This window comes from Pristis pectinata, chromosome 27, assembly GCF_009764475.1.
Source record: "Pristis pectinata isolate sPriPec2 chromosome 27, sPriPec2.1.pri, whole genome shotgun sequence".
Lineage (NCBI taxonomy): Eukaryota > Metazoa > Chordata > Chondrichthyes > Rhinopristiformes > Pristidae > Pristis > Pristis pectinata.
The window spans coordinates 14,857,379-14,873,654 of NC_067431.1; the positions used below are offsets into that span (position 1 = coordinate 14,857,379).

The window sequence follows — 16,276 nt, forward strand, 5'->3', positions numbered from 1 at the left end:
TCTTATGTTCTTTTCAACAGGAGAGGTTTCACTGCTCAATGTGCAGCTTGTCATGGACCATGAGAAGAATTTCCTGATGGTGAATGCACGTTTCAAAGAGTAACATATAATCCCTTCATCTTGAGAGAGCCTATGCATCAGACAGCCTTAGTTGTCAGTTGGAGGGATGGGCCCTGGGGGTACAAGGACTACCCTCAACTACTAGGATATAGTTGAAAAGCTCATTGCTATTCTCAAGAGATTTTGTGGACTGCACCATACCCTGACCGCTAACAGCCAGGTCCAATTTTAGTGTGTTTCTGGGTGTAAACCACCCTAACACTGTTTCACACCAGATCTTGCCCAATTTGTGATTCTTTTTAGGGAGGAGGAAGGGCACCTGATTTGGCAGCAATGCTATATGTTTTAGCACAGCAAACATAGGTGAAATGCAGTTTTTAACATCTGTACTTAACAGAAGGAAATAAAATTAATAATTTTATTTCGGTGGAAAAGCTTAACTACATAATTAGTTTTAAGGAGTGTAACAGCAGTTGGGCTGCTAGAATATAATTGAGTCTTGTGGCATGTCTCATCCATTCTCATCTTGTGGGTGACTATCTTCACCCAGATGGCAATGATGTTGTTTAAAACCCCTCATCTACTGTGCTGTAAGAAAGCTGAACCAGTTTCATGTTGCAACTGTGAATTGGGAATAATTCCAACATTACAGTTTTCATATTAATATTAATGAGTGCACAATGTAAAAAACTTCACTGCATTGAGACAGTAACACTGCCTAAAGCTCCACTTGAATCCCTGTGTTACTTCTGCACTTCAGGGCATCACTTAACACATCACAGGCACTGTAATATAAGGCACTGTAATATAAAGCACTGACAAAAACTGGAGCAGGTGCCCGAGACACTGTCAGCGGATCAACTTTGATTTCAGAGAAATGTGGTTGCAGATCTCTTTGGACAAGTTTTGTGCTCCACTAACAGGCAATGTCAGATGTGGAAGAAGCTGGTTGCAGAGTAAAGCACCCCTTAATCTGCCTTTAGAAATCTGTTCTGCCTCCTCACTGATGTCAATATTCTAGCCAAGGAAAAGCCAAAGGGCTTTTGCTTGGGCAGTGGGAGAACATCATTATGCAAATTAATGTCTTATGATGTATATGGGTTACTGTCTGCTGTTCACAGGGACAGATGGGAGAGTGTGAACCTTGAGTGACATCCACAGATAGTCATAGAGTCATTTAGCACAGAAACATATCCTTCAGCCCACTAAATCCATACTGACCATCGAGCACCCATTGACACCAATCCACACTAATCAATGGAAGTCAGAGCTCTGATGCCAAAAACAGCCTCAGAAAGTTTCTAGGTCATGGATTTGTGGACTTGTCCTTGATCCACAATTATATCCTGGAGTGCTGTTGGCTTGTAATCTCTGTCTTTGATCTGCTTCTTCCATTATCGGATGCATTGTCTGAGCTGCCTGATGATGCAGGAAGCTTAGTGTCAGTGGGATGCTGAGCACCTCTGTTTGTGGAGGGAAATTTGTCAAAGAGATTCAAGTGAAACCTGTTTGGCCACTGTATGGTGGTCATTCAATAAGTGAAAAATAGCCCATCTTGATTCAATGGTGACGTTAGCACCATTAGTGATACAGGTCATTGAGGTAGATTTTTGTTGTGAAGTAGTGTCCACCCCCTCCTGGATATGTATTGCCCAAATGTATTTAATAAACACACTTAGAAAAGAAGAAAGCCTAGAAATTCATCCCTGGTCATCTTCACTAAACATGCTAAGCAGTGGCCTCACCAGGTTACACTTTGCATCTGAAATTTGTTTCATTGCTGCTCCTTCACTGAGGTTTTAAGTACAAAATTCTACACAGGTCTTTACCCTCACTGCATATGGTATCCAGTACAAATTAGGTGCATGTTTTGAAGTCAGATCTAACTTTAAATATGAATGACTCTCTTTCTTGCAATTCTGAATGTGATTGACAGCCGTTAGCAGCACAGAAACTTTTAATGAGGCCGTTTAGCAAAATGCCAACTAGGAGAGCTGGGAAAAAAGATGTACTCATACCTCAAACTGCTCATACTATCTGTACTCCTACTCATCAACATTTCTAAGATCAACATTATTAATCTATTATCTCAGAGGACAATGTCCTGGAGAGCTGAGAAAACAATTACAGCAAACTGTCCACTGACTCCAACATGTGCTCTCCTTGAAGTATTGTTGCTGTTGATGTTCTTTTTCTTCCTAGTTTGCTGTCTGAGCATTCTTCACTGACATTAGCTGCTCGCCCTGCTGATCACTGTTGCTAGATGCTAGAGGCGGCCCTGTGGCTGTCGACAGAGTGAATGTAGCAAAATACCAAAGGTTGCTGTGGTGAGTACTACGAGTACAGGAGCGGGAAGTTTTGTTGCCATGGTAAGTACTGCGAGAACTAGAGTGAGAGCAAGAATGAGAGTGGGAAGCAGTTTGAAAAGGTAGGCCCGTTGTTGCTGGTTTTGTTGCTGTGGTGAGTTGATAGGTCTGTTGATTAGCTAATTAGATAATTTGCCAATAAAAAGAAGTTAGGGTCAAGTGGAGCAGCCATTGTTAGAGTGGACAGTGTTAGAGTGGACAGTGTTAGAGTGGGGAGCTGAGGTTTTGGCTAAAGACACTTCGGCGTAAAGAGGCGGAGTAAATGAGCGGAGGCTTCTGGTGGGTTCTCTTTCTTTCACTGTTATTTGTAATTTTCTTTGTATAGAACAGTGGGAATGGCAGTCAAGGCAGAAGTCTGCTCCTCCTGTAGGATGTGGGAAGTCAGGGAGACCTCCAGCATCCCTGAGGACTACATCTGCAGGAAGTGTGTCCAGCTGCAGTTCCTTACAGACCGTGTTATGGAGCTGGAGCTGCAGCTTGATGAACTCTGGATCATTCGGGAAGCTGAGGAGATGACAGATAACAGTTACCAGGAGGCAGTTACATCTCGGGTCCAGGATGTAGGTAGTTGGGTGACCATTAGGAGGGAAAAGGAATAGGCAGTCGGTACAGGATACCCCGGTGACTGTTTCCCTTGATAACAAGTATATCGTTTTGGATGGGGGGGGGGGGAATGAATCACTGATGGAGAGCCACAGCAGCCGAGTCTTTGGTACAGAGTCTGGCTCTGTGGCTCAGAAGGGAAGTTGGGGGGGTGGTGGGGGAGGATGAATGCAATAGTGACAGGGGATTTGGGGGTTAGGGGGACAGACAGGAGATTCTGTGCACAAGAACGAGGCTCCTGGATGGAATGTTTCCTCCCAGGGACATCTCAGATCGAGTGCACAGTATTCTTAAGGGGGAGGGTGAGAAGCCAGAAGTCGTGGTACACATTGGTACTGATGACATACTTAAGATAAGGGATGAGGTCCTGAAGAGCGAGTATTGGGAGTTAGGAAGGAAGCTAAAAAGCAGGATCTCAAGGGTAGTAATCTCTGGATTGCTGCCTGTGCCACGCGTCAGGGAGGGAAAGAATAGGAAGATATGGCAGACTAAACAGTTGGTGCAGGGGGCAGGGGTTCAGATTTGTGGATCATTGAGATCTCTTCTGCTGTACAAAAGGCTGATACACTCAGGCATGTCGACGTGAGGAAAGAGGATGTGCTGGAACTTTTGAAAAACATTAGGATAGATAAGTCACCAGGGCCAGACAGGATATATGCAAGGTCATTACGGGAAGTGAGGGAAGAGATTGCTGCGCCTTTGGCAATGATCTTTGTGTCCTCACTCATCACAGGAGTAGTGCCAGCTGATCGGAGGGCGGCAAATGTTGTTCCTTTGTTCAAGAAAGGGAGTAGGGACCACCCTGGAAATTATAGACCAGTGAGTCTTACTTCAGTGGTGGGCAAATTACTGGAGAAGATTCTTAGAGACAGGATTTATGGGCATTTGGAGAAGTATAGGCTGATTAGGGACAGTCAGCATGGCTTTGTGAGGGGCAGGTCGTGCCTCATGAGCCTCAGTGAATTCTTTGAGGATGTGACAAAGCACATCGATGAAGGTCAAGCAGTGGAGGTGGTGTACATGGATTTTAGTAAGGCATTTGATAAAGATCCTCATGGAAGGCTCATTCAGAAAGTCAGGAGGCATGGGATCCAGGGAAACCTGGCTGTGTGGATTCAAAATTGGCTCACCCAGGGAAGTCAGAGGGTAGTGGTAGATAGAGCGTATTCTGCCTGGAGGTCGGTGACCAGCGGTGTTCCACAGGGATTTGTTCTGTGACCTCTGCTCTTTGTGATTTTTATAAATGACTTGGATGAGGATGCGGAGGGGTGGGTTAGTAAGTTTGCAGATGACACGAAGGTTGATGGTGTTGTGGATAGTGTAGAAAGTTGTTGAGGGTTACAATGCGACATTGATAGGATGCAAAGCTAGGCTGAGAAGTGGCAGATGGAGTGCAACCCAGAAAAGTGTGAAGTGATTCGAATTCGAAGGCAGATCGAATTCGAAGGCAGAATACAAGGTTAACGGCGGGACTCTCAGCAGTGTGGAGGAACAGAGAGATCTTGGGGCCTCGTCCATAGATTCCTTAAGTTTGTTGCGCAGGTCAATAGCGTTGTTAAGAAGGCGTATGGTGTGTTGACCTTCATTAGTCGAGGTATTGAGTTCAAGAGTTGCCAGGTAACGTTGCAGCTCTATAAAACTCTGGTTAGACCACACTTGGAGTACTGTGTTCATTTCTGGTTGCCTCACTATAGGAAGGATGTGGAAGCTTTAGAGAGAGTACAGAGGAGATTTACCAGAACGCTGCCTGGATTGGAGAGCATGCCTTATGAGAACAGGTTGAGTGAGCTAGGGCTTTTCTCTTTGGAGCGAAGGAGGATGAGAGGTGATTTGATAGAGGTGTACAAGATGATAAGAGCCATAGATCGAGTAGACAGTCAGAGACTTTTTCCCGGGGTGAAAATGGCTCACATGAGAGGGCATAATTTTAAGGTGATTGGAGGAAGGTATAAGGGGGGATGTCAGAGGCAAGTTTTTTTTACACAAAGAGTGGTGGGTGCGTGGAACGCGCTGCCAGCAGAGGTGGTGGAGACAGATACATTACGGACATTTAAGAGACTCTTAGATAGCCACATGAATGAAAGTAAAATGGAGGGCTATGTGGGAGGGAAGGGTTAGATGGATCTCAGAGCAAGATAAAATGTTGGCACAACTTCATGGGCTGAAGGGCCTGTACTGTGCTGTAATGTTCTATGTTCTTCTGGGGTGGGTATGATCTGTACAAAAGGGACAGGTTACACTTGAACTGGAGAGGGACCAATGTCCTTGCAGGCAGGTTTGCTAGAGCTGTTGGGGAGGGTTTAAACTAGTTTGGCAGGGGGATGGGAACTGGAGTGTCAGATTAGAGGATGGATCAGTTGGGGTAGAAGCAGATGCAATTTGTACAGAGAAGGTGAGGAAGGATAGGCAGGGGATGGGGCATACAAGCAATCAGTTAGATGGGTTGAAATGTGTTTAATGTGAGAAGTGTTAAGAATAAGGGTGATGAACTTAGAGCATGGATCAGTACGTGGAATTACGATGTTGTGGCCATTACAGAGACTTGGCTGTCACAAGGGCAGGAATGGCTGCTTGAGCTTCCGGGGTTTAGATGTTTCAAAAAGGATAAGGAATTGGGTAGATGGGGCGGGGGGAGGGTGGCATTGCTAGTCAGAGATAATATCACAGCTGTAGGAAGGGAGGACATTATAAAAGGTGGAAGTCAGAAACAGGAAGGGAGCAATCATTCTATTGGGAGTACTCTATGGGCCCTGAAATAGCCATCAGGACACTGAGGAGTTGATAAACAGGCAGATTTTGGAAAGGTGCAAAAATAACAGAGTTGTTGTCATGGGTGACTTCAACTTCCCTAATATTGATTGGCACCTCCTTAGTGCAAAAGGTTAAGATGGGGCAGAATTTGTTGGGTGTGTACAGGAAGGATTCCTGATGCAGTATGTAGACAGGCCGACTAGAGGTGAGGCCACACTGGACCTGGTATTAGGCAATGAACCTGGTCAGGTGAAAGACTTCTCGGTGGGCGAGCATTTCGGGGAAAGTGACCACAACTCCCTGACCTTTAGCACAGCCATGGACAGGGATAGGAGCAGATATTATGGGAAAGTATTTAATTGGGGGAGGACAAACTACGATGGTATTAGGCAAGAACTTGGGAGCATAAACTGGGAACTGATGTCCTCTGGCAAATGCACCGTAGAAATGTGGAGGTTGTTTAGGGACCACTTACATGGGGTTCTAGATAGGTTTGTCCCACTGAGACAAGGAGAGGATGGTAGGATGAAGGAACTATGGTTAACAAGAGAGGTGGAAGGTTTAGTCAAGAGGAAGAAGGAAGCATATTTATGATTTAGGAAGTGTTGCGAACCAGCAACAAAAGAAACACACCGAGTCATGTATAAGTGTTAAAACTATTTTATTAATAACTACTTATGATAATAAGAAAAATAAAAGTAAAAATGTTAGAATGTTAGAAGTAAAAATGTTAGATCTTAAACATTAACCCCAAAAACTAAACTCAAAGTGTGTGTGTGGCAAATTCCCAAACTCCAAATCCAGGAATAGTTCTCAAAGTTCAGTTCAACAAGCTGTGAGGTGAAATGTGAGCAAAGGCTTCTTCAACAACCACCGTTGACTGAAGACAAAACGTAGAGAGAAAATAGAAAGTAATTACGAAATCCAAATGTTCCACGATGGAACCCATACGACACCTCAGTGTCTACTCAGCAGTGACGACTACACCGCTTTGTTCCAAAGCATCTGCCACACCGAAAGGCACTCGAATCATGGCCGTCCACACAAATACCTGTTTCCCAATACAGGTTAACGACAAAGTGGACTCCACTAGATTATTCCCAAAATCCATACGTGGATTATAGTGATAGACACAGTTACTGTTTTTCATCCATCGAGACAAAGGCTAGCAGGCAGGTGTCTCTCTCTCTCTCTCTCCTCCTCTCCTCTGACTGACTGTCTGCTTCAAAAATGTCATTACATCCTTATCTTCTGTTGATGTAAGCATGCCACACACACACACACACACACACACACACACACACACACACACACACACACACACTACTCTATCTTAAAGGGACATTCACCAATAGTAACCTAGTCCGTAACAGAAACAAAAATCAGATAGGGCTTTTGAAGGTTATAAGGTAGCCAGGAAGAAGCTTAACGGGACTAGGAGAGCTAGAAGGGGACATGAGAAGGCCTTGGCAAGTAGGGTTAAGGAAAACCCTAAGGCGTTCTACACGTCTGTAAGGAACAAGAGGATGACTAAGGTGATGGTAGGACACTCAGACATAAGGGGGGGGGGGGGGGGGGAATGCATCTGGAGGTGACAGAGGTAGGGGAGGTCCTGAATGAATATTTTGCTTCAGTGTTCACCAGTGAGAGGGACTTAGACGAATGTGAGGTTAACATAGAACAGGCAGATGTGTTGGAGTACATCGAGGTTAAGAAAGAAGCAGTGTTGGAGCTACTAAAAAGCATTAGGATAGATAAGTCCCCGGGGTCGGATTGGATATACCCCAGGGAACTATGGGAAGCAAAGGAAGAGATTGCTGAAGCGTTAACGATGATCTTTGAGTCCTCTCTGGCCACAGGAATGGTACCGAAGGATTGGAGGATGGCAAATGTTGTTCCATTGTTCAAGAAAAGTAAAAGGGATAATCCTGGGAATTACAGACCAGTGACTCTTACATCAGTAGTGGGCAAATTACTGGACAGGATTCTTATGGACAGGATTTATGAGCATTTGGAGAAGCATAGTCTTATTAGGGATAGTCAACGTGGCTTTGTGAAGGTCAGGTCGTGCCTCACGAGCTTAATAGAAATTTTTGAGTAAGTGACAAGACAAATTGATGAAGGTATTGCGGTGGATATGGTATATGTGGATTTTAGCAAGGCATTTGACAAGGCTCTCCATGGTAGACTCATTCAAAGGTATGGAATCCATGGAAAATTGGCTGTGTGGATTCGAAATCGGCTTGCCCACAGAAGACAGAGGGTGGTTGAAGGAGGGGAGTATTCGACTTGGAGGTCCATGACTAGTGGTGTTCCGCAAGGATCTGCTCTGGGACCCCTGCTCTTTATGATTTTTATAAATGATTTGGATGAGGAAGTGGAAGAATGGGTTGGTAAGTTTGCAGATGACATGAAGATTGGCTGTGTAGTAGATAGTGAAGAAGGTTGTTTAGGTTGCAATGGGATTTAGACAGGATGCAGAGTTGGGCAGAGAAGTGGTAGATGGAGTTCAATCTGGAAAAGTGTGAAGTGACACACTTTGGAAGAACAAACTTGAAGGCAGAGTGCATGGTTAATGGCAGGATTCTTAGCAGTGTGGAGGAACAGAGAGATCTTGGGGTCCAAGTACGTAAATCCAAAGTTGCCTCACAAGTTGATAGGGCAGTTAAGAAGGCACATGGTGTGCTGGCCTTCATTAGCTGGGGGATTGCGTTCAAGAGCCGAGAGATAATGTTGCAGCTCTATAAGACTCTGGTTAAACCACACTTGGAATATTGTGTTCAGTTCTGGTCACCACATTATAGGAAGGATGTGGAAGCTTTGGAGAGGGTGCAGAGGAGATTTACAAGTATGTTACCTGGGTTGGAGAGCATGTCTTATGAAGAGAGGTTGAGCGAGTTAAGGCTGTTCTCTTTGGAGCGATGGAGGATGAGAGGTGACTTGATAGAGGTATATAAGATTATGAGAGGCATAGACGGAGTGGAAGCCAGCATCTTTTCCCCAGAGTGGTAATGGCCAATACTAGAGGTCACCCGTTTAAGGTGCTTGGAGGAAAGTTTGGGGGAGAAGTCAGAGGGAGTTTTTTTTTACACAGAGAGTGGTGGGTGCCTGGAATGCGCTGCCGGGGGTGGTGGTAGGGGCTGATATGATAGGGTCATTTAAGAGACTATTAGATAGGCACATGGATAAAAGTAAAATACAGGGTTATGGGAGGTGAAGTAGAGAGGGGGATAGATAGAATGTGGATAAGGTTTATAAAGGTTGGCTCAACATTGTGGGCCGAAGGGCCTGTACTGTTCTATGTTCTATATTCTCGGTTGCATTAAGAGGGGCAGCCCAGTGGTGCAGCTGGTAGAGCTGTTGTCTCACAGAGCCAGAGATTCAGGATCCCTCCTGATCTCAGGTGCTGTCCGTGTGAGGTTTGCATGTTCTCCCTGTGACCACATGGATTTCCTCCGGCTGCTCCAGTTTCCTCTCACATCCCACAGATATGCAGGTTGATAGATTTGTTAGCCACCTGTAAATTGCCCCTAGCGTGTAGGTGAGTGGTAGAATCTGGGGGGAGTTGATGAGAATGTGGGGAGAATAAAAAATGGGATTAATGTAGGATTAGTGTAAATGGTCAGTATGGACTTGGTGGGCCGAAGGGCCTGTTTCCCTACTGTATCTCTCCATGACTCCCAAGATTCTACATTGCTCAGACGGCAGAGATGAGCACTGCAGCTGCATAAAAGGATTCTGTTGAATATACACTCACTGAACAGTAACAGAAATTGGTAAGCTGTACAGAGGTACACACTGGTACAACAGTTAGTGCTGCTGTTGCACAGCTCCAGGGATCCAGGTTCGATCCTGACCATGGATGCTGTCTCTATGAGTTTCCTATTGTCCCTGTGACCAAATGAGTTTATCCCAGGTGCTCTGGTTTGCTCCCACATCCCAAAGATTGTGCTGGTTGGTAGGTTTATTGGCTACTATAAATCACTCCCAAGTGTAGGTAGGTGGCAGGAGAATTGGAGGCTGGTGGACATATGAGAGATTATAGGTTACAAGGAAATTAGTGCAGGAATAGGGCTGATAGGAATGTCAAAACCAGCATAGTCTTGAAAGATCAACTGGCATCCTTCTCTGTCATAAGAGAAAATGAGGAACATGTATCTATTATTGACTGCTGATAAACTTACTGAGAAGAGAACTGTTCAGCACACAGTAGAGGTTCTTGTGCTTTGAAGAAATTCAATAGCTAATATTCTTCTTGTGTTACCTTTCTCTCATCCTGCCTGCTCCCATCTCAACTTTAATAAGAAAGGGAGGCAAAAGAGGACAGAGTGGTACAGGATCCATCAGTTCTTCCAATAATGAGATTATTTTAACTGGACCAGTGAGGAGTAGAATGCCACCCAAAAATAAATATAATTCAGTATATAGAGTGGATATGGAAACATGTTGGACTGAGCAGTTACTCATGATGAATATATTCTGTGCAAGTAGTACAGTGGGAAAGTAAAGCATAAAGAAATCACCAGCGAGCACTATACCCCACCATCAAGATGTTATAAGGCAGAAATCTACAGTTTTATTTGCATTTAATTGGTTTAAGAAATGTAGGTCAGATACCATGTTATAAAAATACAAATAGCAGAAGGTTCACTGGGTTTTCTCCTGGGCAGCCACCCTTTCATTTTCTTATGGAATCTGATAATGGTATGTCTTTTATTTTGTGAGCCAGTTTTATCCCATTCCCAGGGGAATGGGGACCAATTATATGGACACTCTTTGTCTCCCAGACATGGATGTTAATACAAGAGGTATAATGATGGTGAAACAACCACTGCCAAGTTTACCAAGATGCCCAGAAAAGTTTTTGGTCAATAATTAATATATCCATCAAGAATACAAATACAAATATATTTGAAACTTATAGTCACTGATGTTTGGGAGGAGGCAACATGTGTATGCTCGTTATAAAAACAGACAATGCTGTAAGCACTCAGATCAGGCAGTATTTGTGAAAAGAGAAACAGTTGTTTCATCAGAAGACCCTTTGTTTTGACTGTCTCTCTTTCTATGGGCATACTTGATCCGCTGAGTGTTTCCGGCATTTTCTACTTTACTTTAGATTTCTAGAATCTACAGTTTTTTTGATCTTCGTTCACTGTGTACACTTGCTGATGTCTGGCAAGTGGCCACCCATGTTGTTGCTGAACAATTTTTAGCCTGTGGGTCAGAGCCGTCCACTTGCCTTCAATGCTTATTTTCTCCGTCTCATTTTCTGATTGAGCTTTGTATCATCAGTAAACCTGGATAAGTTACACTCCATCAATTCATCCAAACCATTAATTTGCCTTTGTACTAGACAATCAATGATATCTCTCTCAAGGTAGTGGATGTCGACTGCCATTAACAGAAGCCATTGTAATTCCTGATGGACTGATTTATTCTTTGGCGGCAGGAATAGTCAATTCATTCACTTACTGCCCTTCGTGCAATGAGCTGTTTATTCACAGGCTTCTGACAGCACCTTCCAAACCTGTGACCTCTACTACCAAAAAAAATAAGGGTAATGGATGCATGAGAATACCATTACCTCTCCTCAAAGCTGCATGCCAACCTGACTTGGAAATACATCACTACTTCATTATCAATGGGTCTAAATCCTGGAATTCCCTACCCATCATCACTGTGGGAGCTCCTTCACCACAATGCAACAACTCAGGAAGGGAGATCACCACCACCTTCTCAAGGGGAAGAAATGTCAGCCTTGCCAGTCAGCATTATAGAAAATGAATAAAGAGATGCTTCTGTGTTGACCTTCACAATGGAACAAAATTATAAGCCCATTCATAAGGAACACTTTTGTAATATTCTTGCACGGAACACATAAAGCAAATCTTCCCTTAGGGAATTCTAGGTCTGAAGTGAAAGTGAGATTAAAAACAAAATCACACAATGACCCTCACAAAAATGTGGCTGTCTGCATCCAGGAGGGATCACAGCTTAAAGCAATTTAATATCATTCAAAGACCATTTTTAAATCTCATTTTTACTGATTGCACTGTCGAACAAAGCTTAATTATGTCAAAAATAACTCATTATTAACACATGGAGTAGAAGGTGAAATAACAGAATTGCTCAATGCAGAACAATCAACCAAAACTGCTCAAGTCTGACTGCTAAGCAATGCTTCCTGCTCCAAAGTGGCTCTATTGATTTCCTCAACTGTTTGAATAAAGGGTCAGCCTTGAGTGTGATGACTCACCTGATGAACAGCTAGTGAATACTCACTCATTATGGCCAATTGACAGACATGCTGCCAAATTATACATAGTTTGATGTTGCAACAACAACGTGAGCTGAAAAAAGATCTCTGCATCGATATTAAATTATTTTGAGCTATGCTCCATCCTGAATGCAGACAATCATATTTATATGAGGCACAATTTATGCTTCTTTTAACCTTGCTTTCAAATAGTTAGACCTAGATGCCCTTGATGAGGTTCCTATAGCTAACCTTACTTCATAATATAAATCCCTCATCCCAGGATTCAATCCAATGAATCAATGCTGCTGTTTCCATGCAAGTAATCCTTCATTAGATATGGAGGTCAAAATTGCATCTGGTGCATCAAATGCGGTTTTCCCAAACCACTGTACAATCTCAGCAAGACTTCCATTTTTTTTAATATTCCAAGTCCCTCGACATAACCATTTATGCTTGCTGCGCCTGAATTTTGCATCTCACTTCCTCACTGAGATTTGTATCATCAGCAAACCTGGATAAGATGCACTCTATCAATTCACCCAAGCCATTCAATTGAATTGTGAATAACTACTTGAGGGCTCAGTACTGATGCCTTCGACACCTCACGGGTAAGAATGACAGGAGAATGGGCAAATCCAGAGAGTTCCTGAGGATATGCATTGTCACAATATAGTTTAGGAACTGCTTTAGAACATCAGCCTGGTTGGACACCATCGCCAATCAGTACATTAAAATAAAACACGATCATGACTTTACCTCTTAAAGAAGACATTTTCGTCCTCCCAGAGCCAGGTGTAAGTTAGGTTTTCGGGACATGCTTCTGCTTGGCAGGTGAAGAAGGCATCTTGGGATATGTTCACTGTTATATTTTCTGGTGGAGAGATGATAAAAGGTGGACCTAGAAGACAAGAGAAAGAATCAGCCAGCTAATTACTCCAGAGGTAATCACACATCAGCAACTGACCAGCCAACAATTCAAACAATGCGGCACAGCAAACAACAAAGCCATAACTGATAGGATTTTAAATGTTTAGCTGGTAATTTTTATGTTCTACATGTGAAGAATGCAGCAATACCTCTGCAACATTGCAACAGGGCAATAGATTGTCCTTGTGAGAGCAAGTTCAATTTACTAAAAAAATCCTGTCCTTACCTTGCCCTTTCAATGATTAGGGTTTGATCTCAGAACAGATACATGCAATTCATTGCTGTTGAACTACTTGCTTTTCACTAGAGAAGCCAACAAATCACAACACAGCAGCTCTTCAAAATATACAGCAAAATCCATTAGATGGTTAGGCAGTTTAACATCTCCTTTGGACGGCTGCAGATACCTCATTATCACAGCCTCTCCACCAGACGGGAGAGAATGACTTGTCTGTCAGTGAACCTGAATTAGAGGCCCTCTTTATTAAAGCAGACTTATTCTTAAAGGCAGACTGTCACCATCCTGGACAGGGATTTTCAATTGCCTATTAGTAGAGGAACTGTGAATCATTTTTACCCTGACCTTGTAATTTACTAGAGGCACAAAGAATAGTCAAGAAACTCTGAAGTATGGGTTACATTTGGGTCCTGCTGGATCTGATATTCATTGTGGGAATTTGTTAAAAATCTACAAAGTATGCTAAACTGGAGGCTGCTAGCTTCATTAAAGTATTTAAATTAGTGACCTTCTTTCTGGCCACCCGATGTCCTTCCTCCGTTAAACTCCAAGGCCTGGCTAGAATCAGGTTTGAGATTTTTAAAGCTTTATCAATACACTTAATCACAAGCTCATCATTTCTCACAGATAATATTCAGCCATACCGCTCTGTACACCGTGGACTGTTGTTTTAAGTATTGTGTTACTCAGACTTGTGATAGTATTGACCTTGTCCATGTTAAAAGGAACCATCTGAGCAATTATTATTTATCTGGTATTCTGTCCAAATTTCCATTACCCTGTGAAATTTATTAATTTTGTTTTCTTATGTCTAATCTTGCTCAAGCTTTGTAAATAGCTTGCTTCTGAATCGTCACAAGGCTCAACAGATTTATTCCTCTTCATATCCCAAAAGCATAAGCATCAACTAATTCATCCCTCCCACTCACATTATTCAAGATGAATCTGTTCCTCATTAAGTAACACAGAGGTTTATGACTTGTCATAATTGGAATTTCTCACAACAGCATTCACAAGTACATTTTGCAACCATGTCAGTGTATTCAATGAAGATAACGTAATCTCCTGGCACAGAGCAAGCTTCTCTCACTTTCAGGCCTCCCTCAACAACATGTTCTATTTGTTGACATATTGCCCACAGGATAAGAATCAGACAGCTCCATTAGAGAATACAATGAGCTGACAACGTTTCAGCAGGAACTGGACCATTTTGAGAAAGCCTCTAAAGAAAGCCGCTTAAGCCCATGGGTTTTCCATGGCATTGCCATTCGCATGTTTAAGCCATAATGCGCGTCTGCTATTGGCATTCATTAGCAGCCAGGTCCAGACCATTGTCATAAACCTCTGTGTTACCTACTTGGTGTGATGAGAGAATAGCAGGTGATTCACAGGCTCTTCACATTTACAGGGAACTTGCCCAGGTTGTTCTGTATTAGCTGATCCTTACATCAGATGTTCTTAGGTTAAAGTCCTACTCCTGGAGACCAAGCAGATTGTCAGTGACATCCACATCCTGCGAATTAATCAATTAAATAACATACACTGCGGTGGACACTACCACTACCCCAGATCATTCCAATTTGTTTGCAATGCAGTGCGAATGATTTCTTCCTGACTTTACACGGTAAGGAAACTTCAACAACCAAAAATGTATGAAGAAAGCATACAGCAATCATCCATTGGGTGGACCCTTCAATTGGCCAAGGAATTCAGTGCTGCCCATAGAAGTACAGTAATCAGTTGCAGTGTTGCCCACCACCAATGATTGCTTTGATTGTTGAACTGTCTCTTCTACTTCTAAGGCAAACCCCTTGGGATTGAGAATGACTTGTGGGTCACTTTGTAGGTTTGGAGGTGGCTAATGAGGCGTCTGTTTCAAGAATCTGGTGTTGGGCACGTGCAGTACATTGCCAGCCTAACATAACTGACTGAAAGTATTTAGGCCTACGATAGTGTTGACATTGGCCTGGATTGCTGGCATTGGTTTGATTCTCCTACCAGTAAACCTGCAGCACTTTGCAGAGACATTGTTAGTGGTATTTTTCCAATACCTTAAGATGCCTGCTTATGAAACCTGCACTCAGAAGCACATAAGACAAGGACTGCCACTGCCTGTGTTTTGTGCTGGGGTGCAGCAGCAGCCACCATATGTGCCTTATTCAACCTCACTAAAGCCTTTGACTTCATAAATTACGAAGGACTAGTCGATGCCCTCTTCAAATCTGGCTGCCTACAGAAATTCATCTCCATTTAATTTGCTCCACAACATTGTGCAAGCCATGATACATAACTACCGATGGGTCTACAACAGAATCATTCTCAGTGAAGTCTGGTGTCAAACAACGCTGTGTCATTGCCCCAACATGTGCCTCAACCTTTCTTGCTGCAATGTTGCACTGAAGCTCCAACACGCCTCCTGTGGTGGTGGAGCTAATCTTCAGAACTAATGGGAACTACACTCCAAACCAAAACCACTGCAACTTCAGCAGAAGTGCAGTATACAGACAACACATGCATTTGTGCATGCTTGAAGATGGAGCTTCAAGACACCACTGAGTCATTCACTGAAACATATGAGAGAATAGGACCGACATGTAACATCTGCAAGACCAAGGTCGTCTATCAACCGCTACTGCAACACACAATAACCGAAGCCCTGAAAAATGCGGACCACTTTCTGTATCTTGGGAGCCATCTCTTGACAAAGGCAAATATTGATGATGAAATTCACCACTGTCTTCAATGCGTCAGCACAGACATTGGCCTATTGAGGAAAAGGGTTCTGCCACTTGAATGTTCAACAGCAAGACCCATGGAGTCAAGTGACACTGAATCTGCTTTGCACAATGGTTGCCTGCTCTGTGTTGATGCAGTGCATGTAAGAAAAGTCCAGGCCCAGATCTGGATGGGAGGTTGAGGTTAGGAGAGGATGGAGGATGGAGTGGGTTTTGGATTGGAAGAGGCTGCCAGGGCAAAGATCAGATAGCACCAATTGATTATGGAGGGGATAACAATCACCACTGATGGGATAGTGATTGGGAAGGATCAGTGAATTGAAGTCTGGGGTAG

At 43.3% G+C, this 16,276-nt stretch overlaps 1 protein-coding gene across 1 annotated transcript in view; it reads right to left on the bottom strand.

Moving 5' to 3' along the window:
* The window catches only part of LOC127583746 (protein turtle homolog B-like), a 553,788-nt gene that overhangs the window by 126,357 nt on the left and 411,155 nt on the right, over nucleotides 1–16,276 (bottom strand). The window contains 1 exon segment of the mRNA XM_052040046.1: nucleotides 12,799–12,940. Coding sequence (XP_051896006.1) covers nucleotides 12,799–12,940 — 142 coding nt within the window.